At 41.0% G+C, this 20,268-nt stretch overlaps 1 protein-coding gene across 3 annotated transcripts in view; it reads right to left on the bottom strand.

The window, feature by feature from the left end:
* kalrna (kalirin RhoGEF kinase a) overlaps nucleotides 1-20,268 on the bottom strand; it is a 150,884-nt gene that overhangs the window by 110,522 nt on the left and 20,094 nt on the right. The window contains exon 1 of one of the 3 annotated variants that reach the window (XM_085374814.1): nucleotides 3,387-3,465. The exons of the other annotated variants lie outside the window; for them this stretch is intronic. Within the exon in view, the coding sequence (XP_085230940.1) occupies nucleotides 3,387-3,465 (79 nt within the window). Of the gene's footprint in view, nucleotides 1-3,386; nucleotides 3,466-20,268 lie in introns of those variants that run through there. 3 annotated transcript variants of the gene reach the window in all.

Here is a 20,268-nt window from a genome sequence, read left to right as displayed (position 1 = left end):
GGGTAATTAATTATATAGTTACTTCTTCAAAAAAGAAACTGAGTTTTGCAAACAACAAAGTTTTTTGCAGCGGTTTACCTAAAAATGCAGCCAAGGCGTTTTTTAAAATAAACATTTCAAACTATTTACAGAACAATCAGCTGTTCTGCATCAAATCTGATGCCACACAAATTATTTGTGCCACTCCAAAAAATAATTTCTGTCCACTATGAGACACCGATGAAACACCGGTGTCGGCACATGAGGAATGCTGAACATTTGCCTGTTTAAATCATGAGACCAGTCACTACACAGAGATGTGCTTCTGAATGTGGACGATGTGTCTTCTGCTGCAGTGATGCAGTTCTGCTTGTGTTGTGATGTAAACAACTGATTGATCTAAACTCTTTAAACGTCAAAATTGATCATTAGATTTTTTATGACACAGCAGTGGTGAGTGTTCCCACCTTCATGTTTGTGCACCATATTTATGCAACTGTGTTACCAAAGATCACATTTTTGATATTTTTCAAACACTTTATGCACAACATGCAGTAGAACTCTTTGAGTCCCACTAATCTTGTGGTAGTATTACACATTGTTAGCAGAAAGTGGTAAGAGTAATGCTAATACAAAACTAAAAACAACATATCAGGTCGGTGTGAATCAGAATGAACTCAGAGCACATAGTACTGATTGGTGAAACTGAGTTTACAAGACTCACTTTTTGGTATTTGGCTCTACTGATATTAGTACGTGATATATAAATGGCTTAGCAGATACAGTAGACAAAACCCATCATATCAGTATCATGGTTCTGTCCAGTTTTTCCCATATGTGCTGAAAACTCCATTACACAGACACCTATTTCACATTTCAATAATATCTTATGTACGCATTTCGCATCTAGATTAACAGTTCAGTGCGTCTAGAGGCACTGTTAATTTACAAAGTTGTTAGACTCTAAGAAGGCTGTCCTTCCACCTGTGTTCCTGCCAGCCTATATTCCTGTGCCATCAATCTACTAATGATCCATTTTCAGCTTTTCCTTTTCAGGGTCGCGTGGGGCGCTGGAGCCTATCCCAGCTGTCATAGGGCGAGAGGCGGGGTACACCCTGGACAGATCGCCAGTCTGTCGCAGGGCCAACACACAGGGACAGACAACCATTCACACTCTCATTCACTCGCACATTCACACCTAGTGGCAATTTGGATTATCCAATTAACCTATCCCCACAAGCTGCATGTCTTTGGACGGCGGGAGGAAGCCGGAGTACCCGGAGAGAACCCACGCAAACACGGGGAGAACATGCAAACTCCACACAGAAAGACCCCGGCCTGATGGTGGAATTGAACTCGGGACCTTCTTGCTGTGCGGCAACAGTGCTGACCACCGTGCCACCGTGCTGCCCGTGTGTGGTTATTCGTGGCTGCTTTCATTTTGTGTTGTAACAGGCTGAATAATCATTTTGGGTTTGTGACTGTTGTACTCCTTTGTGTTGGTCACATGGTACTTTTTGTGTGTGTTCAGTGTGGTAACTTCAGATCCTCATGTAGGGGCATCCATGCTTAAAGATGCCAACTAAAGAAATGTGAGTATTTAGTACTAAGGAGAGCTGGTAATAAAGTGCTGAAGCTTATTTTTGAGGGATGAAGGCTTCAGAGGGGCTTTTAATAAATTTAGGGGTCCTAGAGGAACCCTATTGAGGGAGGAGGTGTTACGTGCCTCTGCAGCCCCTAATCTCCTCAATGTTTCCAGCTGGTGCTAATTGGCCACACCTAGTCAGGTGTGGATAAAAGCATACCTGAGGCAAGCTCCCAGAGAGTTCACTTGTCTTTGCCTTGGTGGCATCAGCCATTTTAGCCAACCTGGTTTTCCATTTTAAGATAAAACTTCTTCTCACCCATACTCTGGTATTCGTCTCCTTTTTTTTTATGTTGCGGCTTTGAGCCGGGTCGTAACAACATCAAAACCAAGCTGTAGCCTCCAAGGTGGAACAATAAAACCAAAACATTAGCACCAACAACTGCAGTTCCTCTAGCAGCCACTTGAGGCTGGCTTTAAAACCAAGTGAGTCCCCATGGACTCCAGAAATGACAGCGTCCTAAACTGAAACATAGCATGTTTGAACCTGATGTTAAAACAATTCAAGTCTCTGTAGCTACACATATAGAAAGTTTCATAACCTACATTTGCATGAAAGCCCTCTGCAGGATGAACAGGTGAGTTTGCTGCACTGTGATGGATTTACAGTAAATAGCAGAGTGTGACTGCTGCACAGTGACTGTGGTGCTTATGGTCATAGTTGGGTTACATCAAGTGTAGCAGAGATTCATATGAAGTTAAGCTGATGATGCTCAGATGCACTGACTGAATTCCACTTTCATACCAACTTTATTTCCCACCCTGAGCCACAACAGCTGATTTTGGGGTTCCACACCTGCTGGATCCACTTTAACTCGTCCCTTCTCATTTTCCTGTTAGAGCTAAAGTCACCCTCTACAGTGGAGCAGCAGAAAATACAGATCATTTTGATTTTCCTTCTTTTTTTTCTGCTCATCTTCTACTTAATAGATTCAAGCTGAGTGCCTTCATTGGAATTAAAATTAAGAGTCAAATAAAGTTTGTATTCAAATCTACTCATATTATTATTACATTAATATAGCACAAGGTTCAGGTAGCTTTGCATAGAAATAGGTGGTAGAAATGTTCTTCAAGGAGCTACTTTCACTTTCTTACTCTGAGTCAGTACGTTTTCACTTTTACTCAAGTAAAGTAGTTGAATCAGTACTTCAACTTGAGTATTTTTTAACACTAGTATCTGTACTTCAGCACAAGTACACCATGTCTGTAGCTGTGCTGAAGAGGACCTCTCCATTGCCCTTGTAGTTAATTCTATCATTTAGCGCCACTTCCCAATATCATCACGTTTGGCTTCATAATCCCAAACACTGTGGTGTCGTATTCATTATATTCATTTTCTAGTTAAAACCAACATAATAATGTTTGAGGAATGGCAACATTTATAGTACTTTGTGCAGGTTTTCCCACTATTGGTTCCTCATAAGCTCCTGTGGAAACAGTTTGTATGAAATACAGTTATTATCATGTTATTATTGACTAATGTCCTTCTTGTTTGACTATAAATCGTCTGTTCTGAGATAAGTTTTACCAAAGTGACACTTTGGCACAATTTGAAAATGTATGAACTTGTGATGAAGGTCATGTATGAATGGTTCTTCTTTCACAGGCAATTCTAATTGAAATCAGAGCTGTCTGATTTATACCACAGCATTCAATAGTTGTGTAATTTCACTATAATGTCACGTGCCCTGCTGCTCCATAACTAACAGCATTACACTGAACATAAATCACTTATTGTTGTCTCATTATTTCAACAGATTACCTGCGTAAAACAGAGCAGGGTAGGTTTCCAGCGCGAGCCTCTCACATACGCACACATGTGCATTTGAACACAAGCACATATTAATGGCCTCGCCTCCAGTGTTCCCTGCAGAGGAAAACCACATCCATCAGTCCTCCAACACAAACCACACACTGCTCTCTCATAACTATGCTCAGAGCAGAGTGAGAGCTAGTACAAGCTAAGTGCTTTCCAGCCACCACACTCAGGTCGCACTAAGACAGAAGCAGGAGATGATGTATTCTCCACAGGGACGCTGCTGCTCGGTAAGGGACAGCTGCTGGAAAAAAGCAAGAAACGTGATTAATAGAGTGTTGTTTTATTTCTTTGTTTTTATCTGAATAACCTTTGTTTCCACTTGGGCAACATGTTTCAAGTAAAAGAAATATGTATGATCACATTTCTGTCAGTGTTTGTCTTGCAAGGTATCTGCAGCTGAGCAGCTTCCAACTATCTTGGGTGAATAGACTTTAGAAAGTTCACTTGGAGGCTTTAAATCTGTCCAAGCAGGAAAGACATCTTCACCTCAATGACTCCTGATGGTTTTACACTCGTGTTATGACGACACTGTACTTCATTGTTTCCAGTGGCTTCTGCCAGGCCGTGGCAGTTTATCGGTGTTTCACACAAACAACACACTAGAATAAGTACCCGTGTGGACGGGACGAACGAGGCATCCAACCAGGCACAGAGGACAGAAATGAGGACGAGACGATACTGTGTGTGTGAATCCTCTGATTTCTATGATAAAAATTGGTGCTTTTCTTGATGTAGCTGGAGGTAAGCAGGAAGTTTTGTCAGGTAAGTTTTAGCCATCAGTCAGGTAGCACAATACTTGTGCTACCTGACTGATTTTATCTGTTTTGATTTTATATACTGTTTTGTTTGTTTGTTTGTTTGTTTGTTTGTTTGTTTGTTTGTTAATTAGTTAGTTAGTTTATTTGCTTGTTTTAATCAATTTTAAATCATGCTTTTTATTTGTTCTTGTTTCTAATGTCTCTGTAAAGCACTTTGAATCACCTTGTTGTTGAATTGTGCTATACAAATAAACTTGCCTTGCCTTGCCTTGCCTTGTGTAAACGTAACTGGCAATGCTCTCATATTAGCTGCCAACCTACTTATTTAATCCTGCTTGGATACGTCCACAGTGGAAACTTTCCTTTTTGCTATGTGTTAACAGACCTCTCTGCATTGAATCATATCTGTTATTAACCTCTGTCTCTCTTACACAGCAGGTCTTTATCCTGTCTTCCTTCTCTCACCCCAACCAATCACAGCAGATGGCCCCGCCCCTCCCTGAGCCTGGTTCTGCCGGAGGTTTCTTCCTGTTAAAAGGGAGTTTTTCCTTCCCACTGTCGCCAAAGTGCTGCTCATAGGGGGTCATACGGGTTTTTCTCTGTATGTATACACTGTAAAAACTGTGATTGGGGTTAATTAGAATCTAATAGGAGAGTAATAGTAATTATTACTCAGTAAAAACGTGTATGAGTAGTTTTAATCAAATCTAAGCAAAATTCAACAATTTTGAGATGTTCAGTTATTTAAATTTACACAGTTTTGTTTGGGGTAAATTCAGCAATGGTTTGTTGAGTAGATTTAAAAAAAATGTTTGAGTACTAAAAAAATTTAAGAAATCTAATAGATTTAACTGATGAAAGCATTTTCATTTTAATCATTGTACACTTCCGCCCATAATCCTTTGTGCCACGTGCAGGACACACGCGCTTCATGAGTGGACGTCTCCATTTTGTCAGAGGTAAGACTTCTTAATTTGTTCAAATATAAGACACGGTTTAAACAATAACGTATATCGGTTTTGAGTAAAGGTTTTAAACAGTATGATACGTCGAAATTTTATTAATAATCATCACTGTAATGATAGTATCGTATTTTTACACAAATGGCAGTTAGTGGACTGCTAGCACAAGGTCACTTTCCAAGCCTTCACGACTGTGTTACTGAACAGCTTTAACTAACCACATGTTTTACCGTATTAAAAAATATCAACGGTATATTCCGATGAGTTTTAACGTCTTTCATCCACGTTTAAAAGTTCATGAAAAGGTTTTGCGGTCAGTTGTGAGTGATTTTGTCAGCCACAGTCAGTTTTTCGAACTCCAGTTTCCAATAATGGCGGCCGCTACTAAGTTTTAAAATTACTCTTAGTAATCTTTCTGGGTCACAAAATAAACTTTTAACATATTTTCAGGCGCGAAAGTAGCTGTGTAAACATCAAATATCTGCTCGGTTTATCAAGATATCGCATGTTTGCAAAAGTGCTTCGACGTTTTCGGAGCATCTGCTACCCACCAGCTCGATAGCAAGCCGGGAGCTCGAGGGTCACTGAAGCCGCTGAGAACGGCACAACTCCCGGCACATCATTTTCAGATCACCGCGGGGTTTCGCTACTCAGTTTAAACGTAATGTATAAGTCACTTAGACAACCTAAAAATGTTATTGTTTGGTTTTTTTCAGTGTTTTATTTGTTCGTGAGTAAATCGGTTTGGCTGAGATTAAAGTTATTAGATTAGATTAGATAAAATAAAACTTTATTAATCCCCCGGGTGGGTTCCTCCTTGGTTTTTACACAGCTGACTAAACGTCAAAAATGATAATGTTGCTTTCCTTTCAGGTAATGGAAGATCCCTCAACTTAAATTCACCTGATCAGCATGGGATTGAAGTTGCAGGCTATCATAGCCAAGGTATTTTCCACAGACATTTCAGCTTGGAATTTTATTTAAAGAATTTTTTTGTCAAATTTCATTTGCATGGTGCACAGCTCCACTAATTTGTTTGCATGTTTTTGTCAGTGCAAGAGGACGCCAGGACGTCACTGATATAATTAACAACACAATTATGGGTTTCATGTTTTAATTGTATTTTAAATACATGTCTATTCTTAGTAAAAAAAAACAAACAAAAAAACACAAGTACAGGTATTGCTGGGTTTTTGTTTTGTCCCAAGAAGGAAAAACCCTTTCTGACGAACATAAACTAAATTAGATAAAAAAAACTAAATGACTAAATTAATGTAATTTACTAAAACGACACATTTAAAGATTGAACCTGTCAAGCATGTTGACAATACCTTTGTGTTGACTGTCAGCACCCAGGCATGTGCATTAACATCAGCTAATTATCGCACATAATGCTCCATGTGATGATAATTTGATATTTAACAGTTTTTTTTAATACTGCCAATTCTCACAGTTTTGTCTTAATAAATGGTCACTTATCTGATGGTAATTTTTGGAATTCTTGCTCATTTTCAGTCACCAAGCAATCCTAGCAATAACATAACCAGAAATCTGGTTATTCAGTGCTTGATGGTGTACCTTGGGGAGTCCATTGATCAACTGATCAAAGAGTACAGTGTAAGTGTTGAAGTAGAAACATTATTCTGTTTTTGTTATTCATATGTGTTTGTCAAGTTTCAAATAATTTGAGGCATTATCATGTTTTATTTGTCATTCAGCTACAGGATGTGTCCAGGAAATATTTCATGTGTGCAACTACAGTCAGAAAACCCATGTGTTTGTTGTTTCAGGATGCTGATGAGGATGGTGTGTCACAAGATCTTTCTGAACAGAGGATGAAAATCTACAAAATCAAGGCTGTTGGATCTGAGGAGGATGACATTGGCATTGTGCTGGAGGGTGTGAGAGTTATGCCTGCTCTGGGCAATTTTCCAAGAGCATGCGCAATGCTGGTTGGATTGACATATGCAGTCGATCTTGCCTATCCCAAAGAGCTAAAATACACCTTGGAAGTATTCCAGAAACTTTTCCTTGAACTGGATTGTGCTAAGCTCTCACCAAAAGTGAACAGCCTCAAGAACAAGTTATTGGCTTAAACGAGGACTCTGAAAGAATGAAAGGGAAGTAAGCTCACTGAAAACCTTTGGTTTGTCTTTGTTAGATGCAGCTATCTTTTCAGTTTTTAAGTTAATTTCATCTTATTCATATCTTACCCAAATGACCTGCAATGTGTCAGGCTGTATTTGTGCTCTTCATTTTAATTTTGTTTTTTATTACCTACAAGTTTCTTAGGAATATTCTGTTTGAAAGGCAGCAAATTGGAGGAATCACTAGTGAAGCTTTTCTTTGTTTATAGTGTATGTTACTATAAAACATTGGTTTAAAACAACTTTAAAATTTAACAGAAGTGCAGTCCTGTAGCTGTAGAAATGTTACTTCCTCTTACATGTGTCTTAGATTTTCTCAGGTTAAACATCCAAATTGGGATAAAAGGTTGATTTACATTATTGATATTCCATGTACATGAGTGAAAAACCTTTGTTCTACAGTTATATTGAGTGATTCAATTTAACAAAAGATTGACAAACTAAAGTTTTTGTTTGTCAATCATAAATAAGTAACAGAGATAAAGGAAACGGTAAAGGATATTCAAATTTCAGGTTCATGTTGATATTACAGTCTAAAGATTAATTTCTTTTTTACAAAACTGGTTTACATTCATGCAGTTTATGTTGCTGTTGCTCTGTACACAAAGCTGTGTGATAAACTGTTTATGACACTAAAACAAATTTACAGCAGAGGAATGTATTTAGGAGATCAGGAGATTGTTGATGAGAATTCAGTGTATACGAGCAGAAAAATGTTATATTATAAATTACTGTGTTTTATTTTCCACAATAAAACAAATTACTGTTTTGATGTTTTCTTTGTGAAATTGATTCATTTTACTCAGAAAATAAGTAAAATTCATTTCATTTTCTCTTATTATTCAGTCATTATTTTTAAGGTTTATTTGGAAAATTATTGAATCCAATTTGAGTTTTACTGAAAAAACAAGATTTCATTTCTTTGTAATGGATATTTTAGGAAGTTTTTACTAAACCTTTGCCAGATAGTTAGTAAATTCAAAGTAATTTTTCTCAGAGACTTATTTCATATCAATTATTTTTTTTGATAAAGTTGGGCAATTTCAACCTTCAGTTTGAGATTTTGACCCTAAATCCAACACATATTTACAGTTTAATTCTATTAATATCTACTTTTGTTTTCTATTTGAATTTAATTAACATTTTCTCTACATTTTACATAAATTTTTTGAAATTAAAATCTACTTAATTATTTCAAGTGTCACTTTGTTGCCATAACTTTTTTAAGTAACCTCTAGTCACAGTTTTTACAGTGTAATTGTAGGGTCTACTTTACAATATAAAGCACCTTGAGGCGACTGTTGTTGTGATTTGGCGCTGTGTAAATAAAACTGAATTGAATAGAATTGTTATAATTCAATAAATCTGTGTTTGTCTGTTCATTGCATTTTTCAAGCAGCATTTCTCTGATTTATTTCAAAGTTGGTGGAAATATTGCTTTAAACACAAATATGTACACTGTTGAGTTTGAGTTTGTATCAGTGAAAAGCTAAATGTCTTCTGTTTTTTATGCTGACCCTGCAGTGACTACTTCCTGTTCAACTCTGCTGTGTGTGTGTGTGTGTGTGTGTGTGTGTGTGTGTGTGTGTGTGTGTGTGTGTGTGTGTGTGTGTGTGTGTGAGAGAGAGGTGCCAGCAGAGACTCTACAGAAGAAACAGGTCATAATTGTTATTGTTACATATCAATATAGAATCTGTTGACCCACCTCGACAGAGAGGCAGTCGTGTCTGCCTGTTCATCAGTCTAATCATTCCTGATTTCTTTCCTGCTGACTGAGTCCACCATGATAACAAAAACCTTTTCCTCCTCCTAAAGTCTCAAGGCTGTCAGTGCATCCTTGGTTAGAGGCCATAAAAACAAAATACTCACATCTACTAAGGAAATTATGTAAGAGCTTGAATATGTTCGTCCTTGCATGTATTTACCCTCAAAAAGCAGTTTCATGTGTGTCACGCTTGTGTGTGTCCTTCCTTCATGAAGGTTTCTTTGGCTGTTGAATTATTTGCATGTTTACTTTGCTTGATCACATCACAGAGACTCTGCGAGGCAGCACCACGTGGTCGTACTCGAGGCGCACACAGCGGTCTGTTACTGCAGTATTAGCTTGATAATAAACTGACTGCATATTTTATTTTTCTCTCATCCATCGACACCATCTGACTCATTTGAGATGAACCAATCACATCAAAGCGTCTGTTTGAGGGTGATGACATCATCTGTGGTGCATGCCAAACGCATGCAGCGATGCCATCTGGAGGGTGCTGACTCAGCACAACACTCACACACACGTCTGATCACTCCAGCTCACACACTCGTGCACGGTAGTCAACGACACTAAAAACCAATTTGTCTGATCTGGTTCTGGTAGGATCCACGGAGGTTTCTGCCTACACGGGACACTTTGTCAGCACTAACAGCATTTTATTCAATTTAAGAGAGCGTATCTTCCAAAGAACAGCATCACATTTACAACCTTTACAAGGACTTTTACCTCAGATTAGAGCCAGGAGTGTTTTTGGTTTTCCCACATTACTCAGCACACACACACACACACACACACACACACACACACACACACACACACACATTTGTGAAATATGTTCTGGGACCTTCAGGATTCCAAGCACAAGCGTGAGAAGCATGAGGGCTGCGGTCTGTATGAAGCAGGATCCTGTCTTATTCAGTTAACTGCAGAATTAAACACTCAGTAGCACAGTAACAGAGCGGGAGGGAGAGAGAGAGCCAGGGACAACAACGTCACATTAGAAAGGTATAGTAATCATCCACAACTATTTTCAGTTGCAGATGATAAAGGATTCAGAAAGTTTGTTCATGCGGGCCCATATGACAGAGAATATGCATTTCTTTTTGTTTTCATATTATAATTTATATTTAATTGTGTTGTGGTTTGCAGTGTTTTGTGTTGTTTCACTTTAAATATGTGAAAGGAAAAAGCTGAAAATTTAAATAGTTAAAAATTGAAATGTGAATAGTTGGTTTTTGTATTACATGATTTGTTTATTACATTTTATGTGGAGTGAATGAATAAAAGTATATTTACGGTGGCCCCTAGACACACAGCACGTACAAACACAACAGAAGTGCTCCAGGATGCTAGGGTGCAGTGTTGAGCTTTGGTTCCCTCGTGGCTACACAAGCCAGCAAGTACCAACGACTGGATTTGGTGTGTGGTAGTAACAAGTGAATGAACTTTTTTTTTTTAAATTATTTGAATATATATGAGTGCCTGTGTATAAATACACAAACAATACACATATGCTTTCAGTTGTGTAATTTAAGTGATCTAGGTAGCTCTGTTTCGAAGTTCAGTTAATGCTAGAAATGTGCTTTGGAGTTTGTACGTGTTTTGTCTCTAGGGGCCACCGTAAATATTTATATATAAACATTAGGGGTGCAACGATACTCGTATCGATACTGAACCGTTCGATACAGTGCTTTCGGTTCGGTACGCATATGTATCGTCGAGCACAGATCCACCGAGTGCAGATCCACTGAGTGCAGGGCAAGCTAGCAAGACAGAAGCTAAGCTCGTTGCAACATGGCAAATTGAACCTCCTCCACCCTCATTCAGATCTGGCGTTTGGAATTATTTTGGTCTTCATGTGACGTATGACTAGGGTTGCCAACTCCCTGAAAAATAAATAAGGGACACCTCGTGGCCAGGGCCGGGCAACCCAGTTCACCCTTCCCAGTGTGGTGAATTTTGTAGCTCTTTTTTTTGTGTGTGAAATTATTTTTTAACCATTTGACTTGAATTTGATTTAAGCAGATGCATATTCTTTGTGATATGACCATATGGGAAACAAATGATCATTTAGCCGTTTATTTTTAGCTCAAAATGACAACATTAACACAGTAAAACAGGTCTCTTTCTTAAACAGAAGCCTGTCATGCTTAACTTTTGAGAATATAAGTAAATCTTTCTTTAAAAGAACTCTGTCCTGCTTAACTTAAAATTATATAAATTAATAGAAAACAATAGAACGAAAAATATTCTTGTAACAGTGCACATATGCATTTAGTACAGTTGGCTTCAGCTGAGGTATTATTTCAGCTTTTCTAATGCTAATCAGCTGCTCCTGTTTGTAAACCCGCTTGTTCCCATGATTACGCATCTTAACTCATCATCATTATTCATCTATGTATTACTTTTATGTATTAGTCATCTATTTGTTGTAATCATTTATCCTTGCAGTTGTTTATTACACAAAATAAATTATATTATCACACTTCTGGCCACATAGCGCTGATATTCACTGCACATGCCCATATCCTTAACCAGAGGGTTTAAAAAAAACAAACCAATGTTTACATACCATATCTGCTTCTGCCGTGGCCTGGCGGACAAAAAATTGGTAAAGGGTTCCCCGAGCTTTCACGCCCCTCATGTTCTTCATGTGCCCACCACTAGAAGCATGCCTATGGAAAAAGTGCGCCGGCACACAGTGCAGTGCGCTTTATATGTGTTATCGTGCACTTTTCCAGCCAGGTGTTTTCCTTTTCCCAGTCCTCCCTGTACTTTTGCAGCCTATTTTTCTTTCTCTGAGCGAACAAACATTGCTGCTCTGATGCTGGGCTCACACTGTGCGATCTTTGGCCCATTTTGAGACGATTTTTGAGTCGTGTAACCGATTTGGTGATCGGCCCGATTTTGGCCTTCATCGTGCATCGTGTAGTATACGTGGGGTAACGAGAAGCGATTAACACCTCACGACCAGCTCCCGATCATCAATCGCTCGTGAGCCGCTCACACTGCTCACGCGCAAACACGTAAACGCCGTGAAAAAGACGGAGCAGCACGGCTGTGCAGCGTGTGATCTGGACACAAGCGATGGAGGCACAACTTGTAGAACTTTGGAAAGCTCATCCGAGCCTTTTCGATGTGGCATCACAAAATTATCACGACCACAACAACCGTGAAAATAGTTGGATTTACATGCTGCTCAATCACAGCTGCCTGATCAATGTTTTTCATTAGCAATTTAGCAAAGTTGATGTTGGTGGTGTGTCTGTGTGAGTGAGAGACAGAGAGAGCGAGCGACAGATTTTCTGTTATAACCTTCATTTTATGGAGGCACAGTGTGAGCACTCAGGTCGCATCAGAGCATCGGGTCGTATAGTGTGAGACCTGCATCGTGACCTATGAACTTCTAACCCCTGCGAGTCAATCGTGCAGTTTGAGCAGGAGCTGAATAACGTGACTGAAAAAATCGCACAGTGTCTGCCCAGCTTTAGGTGTACTGTCGTCCGAGACTTGCACCGCAGTGTCGGCGTTTGTTTCCCTGTTGGCCATGCTTCTTGTTGTGGTCATCTGTTGTCTTCCGGTATTTTCTCCGTAAGCGACCTTTCCTCGACCAATGAGATGAGCGGTAATCTGAATTGTCATACTCGAATTGTCATAAGTGTGCTGTCAGCTCATTGGTCACAAAGCAGGAGAGGGGCTGGGAATTATGTTTTCAAACAAAGCGTTAATTCCATTAACATTTATAGACTACTTTTGATTCTCACTGGATTACGGGACAAAGTGCGTCCCTTATTAGCTCAATACGGGACGTGTACTTTTGTTTCTAAATACGGGACGATTCCGTTTTTTAAGGGACGGTTGGCAACCCTACGTATGACCCTGAAGGTAAGCGCGTCATGGACTAAAGTAAAACAGTATGTGCCATGCAATGCTCAATTACATGGGTGGGAGCTAGTGTGTTAGCGCAGTTAGCTCGTTAACGTGTTGACGCCGTCCAGCCCCACGCACGGGGCGATCCGCGGTAGCTCGTTAACGGAGATTTGCCGTGTTGTGGCGTTAACGTCATTTCAGATTAACGCTGACAGCACTAGTGGGAACACAACGAATATGACTGCACATTTACTCCGACAGCATCCTAGTGCAAAGACAAGTGGAAGCAGACAAAAACAACAAGCAGCATGCTACACACTTTAGCCGAGTCATTTAGACAGCCGTTAGCACAGGATTCTCCTTATGTTTAATGATGATATGTTTAATATGCTGCTGAGAATATAGCCCAGAAGAAGCGTATAGTATAGCTTTTATTTTGGAAAGAGCCATTTCTCTGTAATAAACTCTCTTTTCCAAAGATGAGTGATTCCTCAAGCAGATAGATTTATTACTTTGTTGTTTCAGCAGCATTAAATTTAAAAACTGTACTTTTGAGTTAAAATATATATTCATAATTTTAATAAATGACAAATTGAAAAGGCATGAACATTTTTTTGTATCGAAAAAATATCGAACCGTGACACCAAAGTACCGAACCGAACCGTGAATTTTGTGTATTGTTGCACCCCTAATATATATATATATATAAATAACACCCAGCACGCCCCTGCGGGCGGTTTATCCTTCAAGCTCGGGTCCTCTACCAGAGGCCTGGGAGCTTGAGGGTCCTGCGCAGTATCTTAGCTGTTCCCAGGACTGCGCTCTTCTGGACAGAGATCTCCGATGTTGTTCCCGGGATCTGCTGGAGCCACTCGCCTATCTTGGGAGTCACTGCACCTAGTGCTCCGATTACCACGGGGACCACCGTTACCTTCACCCTCCACATCCTCTCGAGCTCTTCTCTGAGCCCTTGGTATTTCTCCAGCTTCTCGTGTTCCTTCTTCCTGATATTGCTGTCATTCGGAACCGCTACATCGATCACTACGGCCATCTTCTTCTGTTTGTCTACCACCACTATGTCCGGTTGGTTAGCCACCACCATTTTGTCCGTCTGTATCTGGAAGTCCCACAGGATCTTAGCTCGGTCATTCTCCACCACCCTTGGGGGCATCTCCCATTTTGACCTCGGGACTTCCAGGTTATACTCGGCACAGATGTTCCTGTACACTATGCCGGCCACTTGGTTATGGCGTTCCATGTATGCCTTGCCTGCTAGCATCTTGCACCCTGCTGTTATGTGCTGGATTGTCTCTGGGGCATCTTTACACAGCCTGCACCTGGGGTCTTGCCTGGTGTGATAGACCCCAGCCTCTATGGATCTTGTACTCAGAGCTTGTTCTTGTGCTGCCATGATTAGTGCCTCTGTGCTGTCTTTCAGTCCAGCTTTGTCCAGCCACTGGTAGGATTTCTGGATATCAGCCACCTCCTCTATCTGCCGGTGGTACATACCGTGCAGGGGCCTGTCCTTCCATGATGGTTCCTTGTCTCCCTCCTCTTTCTTGGGTTTCTGCTGCCTGAGGTATTCACTGAGCACTCGGTCAGTTGGGGCCATCTTCCCAATGTATTCTTGGATGTTCGTTGTCTCATCCTGGACTGTGGTGCTGACACTCACCAGTCCCCGGCCCCCTTCCTTCCGCTTAGCGTACAGCCTCAGGGTGCTGGACTTGGGGTGAAACCCTCCATGCATGGTAAGGAGCTTTCTTGTCTTTATGTCAGTGGCTTCTATCTCCTCCTTTGGCCAGCCTATTACCCCAGCAGGGTACCTGATCACGGGCAGGGCAGCTGGATAGCGTAGTGGTTAGACTACACGCCTTTGGAACAGAGGATCGCAAGTTCGATTCCTGCCTGGGGCGTCTGTATCCAGTAAGGGTCCTAAGGCTAGACCCCCTATGCTAAGCAAGCCTACCGCAGACATGAGCGAGACAGATAAATATGAAGGCACAATAGTGGCACAAAAATAACGCCATACAAGTTGTGTAAAAGTGCTTTGAGTGCTCAGAGTAGAGAAGCTTTATATAAGAAGCAGTCCGTTTGCTGTGCTTCTGGATCTATGTTAATGTCAGCTAGGAGGAATCAGCGTCAATCAGAAAGAAATAAACAGTTTTTAGATAGAAATAATGTTGTTAACCTGTTCAATCAAAATTATAACATTACAGATGAGCAGTGCTCTCTTGTTTAATTATGAGCCAGAGCCACTGCCTGCCATTTTAATAATAACAGATGGCTGGTGTGACTTTTACACACAGGTACCTTTAGCTGCTGCCAAAGGTACCTGACACAGCCAAATGTTTGATTTAGCAAAGGCTTTATTCTAAATCCAGTCTTAGGATGTGCACCAGGAGCACAGTAGCTGTTAGAAGGTGCTGTTGTAGTTGAGCAGCTAATCTAAGAGCTTGGAAAGAAAAGCGACTGGACATTTTTAAGTTTCTTGAAAAGTTTCTTCAGTTCTAAGATCAAACGCTGATGAGACCCAGGTATCTCAGCCCCGGTGGGAGCTGTCCCTTCACAGGGTTGATGACCCTCATCACATGAACCAGTCTGAGACATTTCCTCACCCTGTCACGTGACGCATTGAGATCAGCTGACTCAAGACATGTTAACATTTAAATCAGGACATTTACTGGCTTCTCAAATTTCCTTATGATGTGTTGTTCAGTGTTGTGCAGGTCAGCTACTCCAGCTGCTGACGAGGGAAGGTTTGTGTGTCTGCCTGTTTGCAGCAGTGCTGTGTGAAGTTGTGTGTCAGCTGGGGGAAGCAGACAGCAGTCTGATACTGTTGAAAATGTGTATCTAATCCATTTTTGTTTGTAATATCGGTTAGTGTCTGAAAAGCTGTAACTCTGCTGTGTAAGTGAACAGACGTATGCAGCGCTATCAGATACCTGAGTATGTGATGAATTGTAATTGAGTATTTCTTTAAATTATGTTTCCGTTTGTGTTTTTATTCTTTAAAGTGGAGTCCTCCTGAAAGAGCAAACTGTACAAATAGGTGTTGCATTTGAGCATCATATGTAAAGCTTATAGAAGATGCTGTAAAATTGGAGCCAAAATGAAAATATCAGGAGATAAATTTGAATTGAAGAATTTATATTTCTTACTGATGCACATAAAGGAAACACAAAGACATTACATGCTATTGAAAACGTTACTGTCTGTGTACTCGTGTCTGAGGGATCTTTCAGATATGGTAACACTTTCCTGCAGAATGATTGGTCAGGAGGCGATGATTCAAGACCACTGAACACAACATTTGCAGCCTATTCCTGTGGTGATATAGGCCAGTGAGAAGTGATCGACCTGTATTGTAGAGGACCCCCCTCTGCTCAGCGCAAAGCACAAGGCTCACGTGCGGAGTGAAGCGGAAAAAAGTGCGAGAGAGAGGGTGAGAGAAAGGAAAAAAAAAAAAACACGGCTCGCAATAAGGAGACAGCTCGCGTCATTCACGTCAAAGATCCGGCTCTAAGAGCCATTTCGTTTGCAACCGACACATCACTACAAACGAGGCAGTGGCGGAGGAACACAGAGGGGCGGAGTTTGAAATATTACTCTGTCTGGGTCACAAAATAAACTTTTAAGATATTTTCATGTGAGAATGTTTCTGTGTAAACTTCTAATATCTGCTCGATTCATCAAGACATCACATATTTGCATAAGTGCTCTAATGTTTTCAAACCCACTCAGAAAAGTTACCCACCAGCTGACTCGGGTTAAACATAATATATAAAGCTGAACTGACAAAAAATCACCGACTACACCACCAGGTATTACAGGAAAAACCATAAAGCCTTTGAACTACAACAAACGCTGTTGTGACAGTGATGTACAGTCTTGTTGGTATATATGTATGATTTGTATCACCTTCATGTATCCACACCGATATCATGATCAGCAGCTTTACAGCTGTGGCTCCAGCAAACATCAGCTGATACTAGAAATTAATATTAAATAAATTCTAACAACAGCTGATCAAGCTTAAACGTGCTGCTGCTGTTTAACGCGACATCCGCTGGTTTCCTCTTTCTGGCGCAAAGTGGGAGATAAACAAACAAGAGAGACGATCAGCTGATCATTGATCAGTTTCATAATTGAAGTAGCAACAGGAGAGGGAGGAGAATGAGAGGAGAAGAGGCAGCTGACAGCATAAAGACAGAATAACTCCAGCTTTGTGTCTTTTTCATTGTAGCTGAAGTCCGGGACGAATCGCGTCAGTAAAGAGTTGAGCGTGCACGGGCAGAAATATTGAGAGCGCGAGCAAGTGCAAAACCTGAGCGAGAGGGGCTGCTGTTGTGTGTGTGTGTGTGTGTGTGTGTGTGTGTGTGTGGATAATAGCAAACACTGAAATACATTTTTTGCACGCAGCAATGAATTTTGTTCACTCAAATTTAGCTTTTCTTAGCTCAAAATAAATTTCTCCACAAAATGCAACACTTGCACCTGCAATTTATTTTTACGTGCGCTCAGAATAGTGGCACAAAAATAACGCCATAAACTTGTTCATTCACCCAATCACACCTGCACTTTCTCCTAAGCTGTTCGCTAAGTGCTTCCTATCTAACATTCATGCTCTGATGGATACATCGGAGAGCAACATGGGGTTAGTATTTTGCCCAAGGACATGCAGAAACTGGGATCGAACCACCAATCAGTAGGTGACCTGCTCTATCACCTGAGCTACAGTCTGTCACGGCTGGCGGGGTGAGCCGTGCGGTGTTGGAGGAAAAGGAGGACCCAAAATGCGGCAGTGACTGATGATTCGAGTGACGTTTATTTACAAGTGGTGGAGTGGCAAAAACAGGCAGTGAGGCATGACAAAACAACTGAAGAAACCTAAACTGGGAGAACTAAATGACAAACCTGAGAGCATACAAAAGGGGTGCGGGGCAGAGAGCCACAGCGACAGGAACGAAACACCATAGAACACAGACGAGCCGACGACGAACACAGACCGACACCCACTAAATATACACACACAAGGTAATCGGGTAATCGCACACAGGAGGGAAGAACAGCTGATCTGAATACACATGATGACTGGAGGACACAAGCTGAACACAATGACAACAGACACAGACCTTCAGAATAGAACAGGAAATCCAGAACACGAGCCTTCAAAGTAGAGCAGGAAACACACAGACTGAATTACAACACAACACAGGGACATGAACAGAGCACCGAGGACAGACACAGGTAGGGCTGATAAAACACTAAACTTCAGGTTCAACCCTAAACTAGTACAAAATCAGAATAAACACAAGGCACAAAAATGAACTTCAAGGAAACACAAAACGCTGGGTCAAAATGACCCAGGACCATGACACAGTCAAATAGCTGGAATGAGTGTAACAAGCATGTGCATAATATGTTGCAGCTGCCAGCTACTACTACAGGGCACTTACCGTTGGACTTACTTTATTGTCACCATTTCTTCCTTTTCTTTCGACTGGCCCCTTTAATGGTCACCAGAGCAGATCATCTGCCTCCATCGCACCCTAACATCCCCTATCACCCAACCCTCTGATATCCTGTCTGTGAAGGTTCTCAGTCATCCAGGTCATCGCAGTCTCAGGAGCTTGGAAAGAAAAGCGTCTGGACTTCTTTAAGTTGCTTGAAGACGTTTCACCTCTCATCCGAGAAGCTTCTTCAGTTCTTCAGAATCTTCAGCCTCCAATATCCTCTTTCATTAAATCCATGAATCATCTCTGCGGTCTCCCTCTTTTACTCCAACCATGGAACTTCACATTTTCACACTTTTCTCTCTTGTTTAGACACTCTCAAAGTTCAAACCTTCGTAGAAAAATGAGTCCATTCAAAGGCACTCGCAGGAGCCTTGACTGAAAATATTCAGTTCTGCCTCCTCCAGCTCCGTCCCCAAACCAACCAGCAGGTCTCACTGTCATCTTGTAAACCTCACCGCTCTCTCTTGCTGCTCTCCTTTAGTCACAAATCACCTCTAATGCTTGTTGCCACCCGCTCCACCTTACCTGCAGCCTCTTCATCACCTGTCTTTTGTACTGTACTTTGCTTTAGACTCTTGATGCCAGGTATGTAAATGTCTTCACATGCGTATGGACTTGAGACATCCCATTCTTAATCCGTAGGCTTTAATAAGATGTTGGCCCACCCTTTACTGCTATAACAGCTCTAACTCTTGTGGGAGGCTTTCCACAAGGTTTAGGAGTGTGTTTTTGGGAATTTCTGATCAGGTGAATTGTTAGGTCAGACAGTGGTGTTGGATGAGAAGGGTCACAGTCTCCACTCTAAATTCATCCCAAGGTTTTCTATCAGGGCAGGACTCTGCACAGGCCCAGTGTTTCCACACCAACCTTTCTTTATGTATTGTGATTCAGAGATGTTAGAACAGGAACATCCCCAAACTGCTCCACAAAGTTTGGAGCATTAAATTGTGCCGTACTATGCTGAAGCATTAAAAGTTCCTTTCCCCGGAAGTAAGACGCCAAGCCCAACTCTTGAAGTGGAAATGTCTCAACTGGACGTGTTGCACAGCTGGCATCATATCAGGATATCACACTGGAATTCTTTGAGTTCCCGAGAGCGATCCATTCTTTCACAAATGTTTGCAGAAGCAGACACTGCACACCTAAGGGCTTGTTTTTATTCATCTGTGGCCATGAACGTGATTGGAACATCTGAATTCAATGATTCGGATGGGAGAGTGTTTACTGTAGGGAATATAGTGCATGCTTCTCTAGATGTACACAGATACATGGCAGCCTGAACCTGGCTTCAACCCAGAGCATCATAGCATTGCTGATCAGCTTTGTTCTTTGACAGGTTTTAGATTTACATTTCAAAAAGGCAAACGACTAAATTAGCTAAATCAACAAAAATTGCTAAAAAAAAAAGAAAACACCAAACAAATAAACAAACAAAAACAACTAACAATTGGAAATTTACTTTAATATGCTTCATGGATAGAAAAAGACCTGCTGGAGTACGAAATCTTAAAAAACAAATTCATTTTCATCACTAACTTTCCTGAAATATCCATCACACCATGCTTAGGCACACACACCAACATGATTAACCGGACAGGTCAGAGGTCAAGAGGAAGCCAGATGTACCTTCCTCAAGGAAAGTCAAAGCTTGAGACCAGGAGGAACCAAATGTTGAAACATGGAACACGTGTTTCAGCTATCAGATGCAACTCCCTCTCTTTCTGGATCAGCTTTCAGTCTCCAGACAGCAGCTGTCTACAGAGAGGAAAAACTTAGACAGAGTGGTCAGACATGGAATGTGTGTGTG

This window comes from Diplotaxodon limnothrissa, linkage group LG16, assembly GCF_057381915.1.
Source record: "Diplotaxodon limnothrissa isolate DT_005_m linkage group LG16, D_limnothrissa_male_GT1.1, whole genome shotgun sequence".
Taxonomy (NCBI): domain Eukaryota; kingdom Metazoa; phylum Chordata; class Actinopteri; order Cichliformes; family Cichlidae; genus Diplotaxodon; species Diplotaxodon limnothrissa.
Note: the sequence above shows the minus strand (reverse complement) of the source record. Positions and strands in the feature narration are given on the sequence as shown.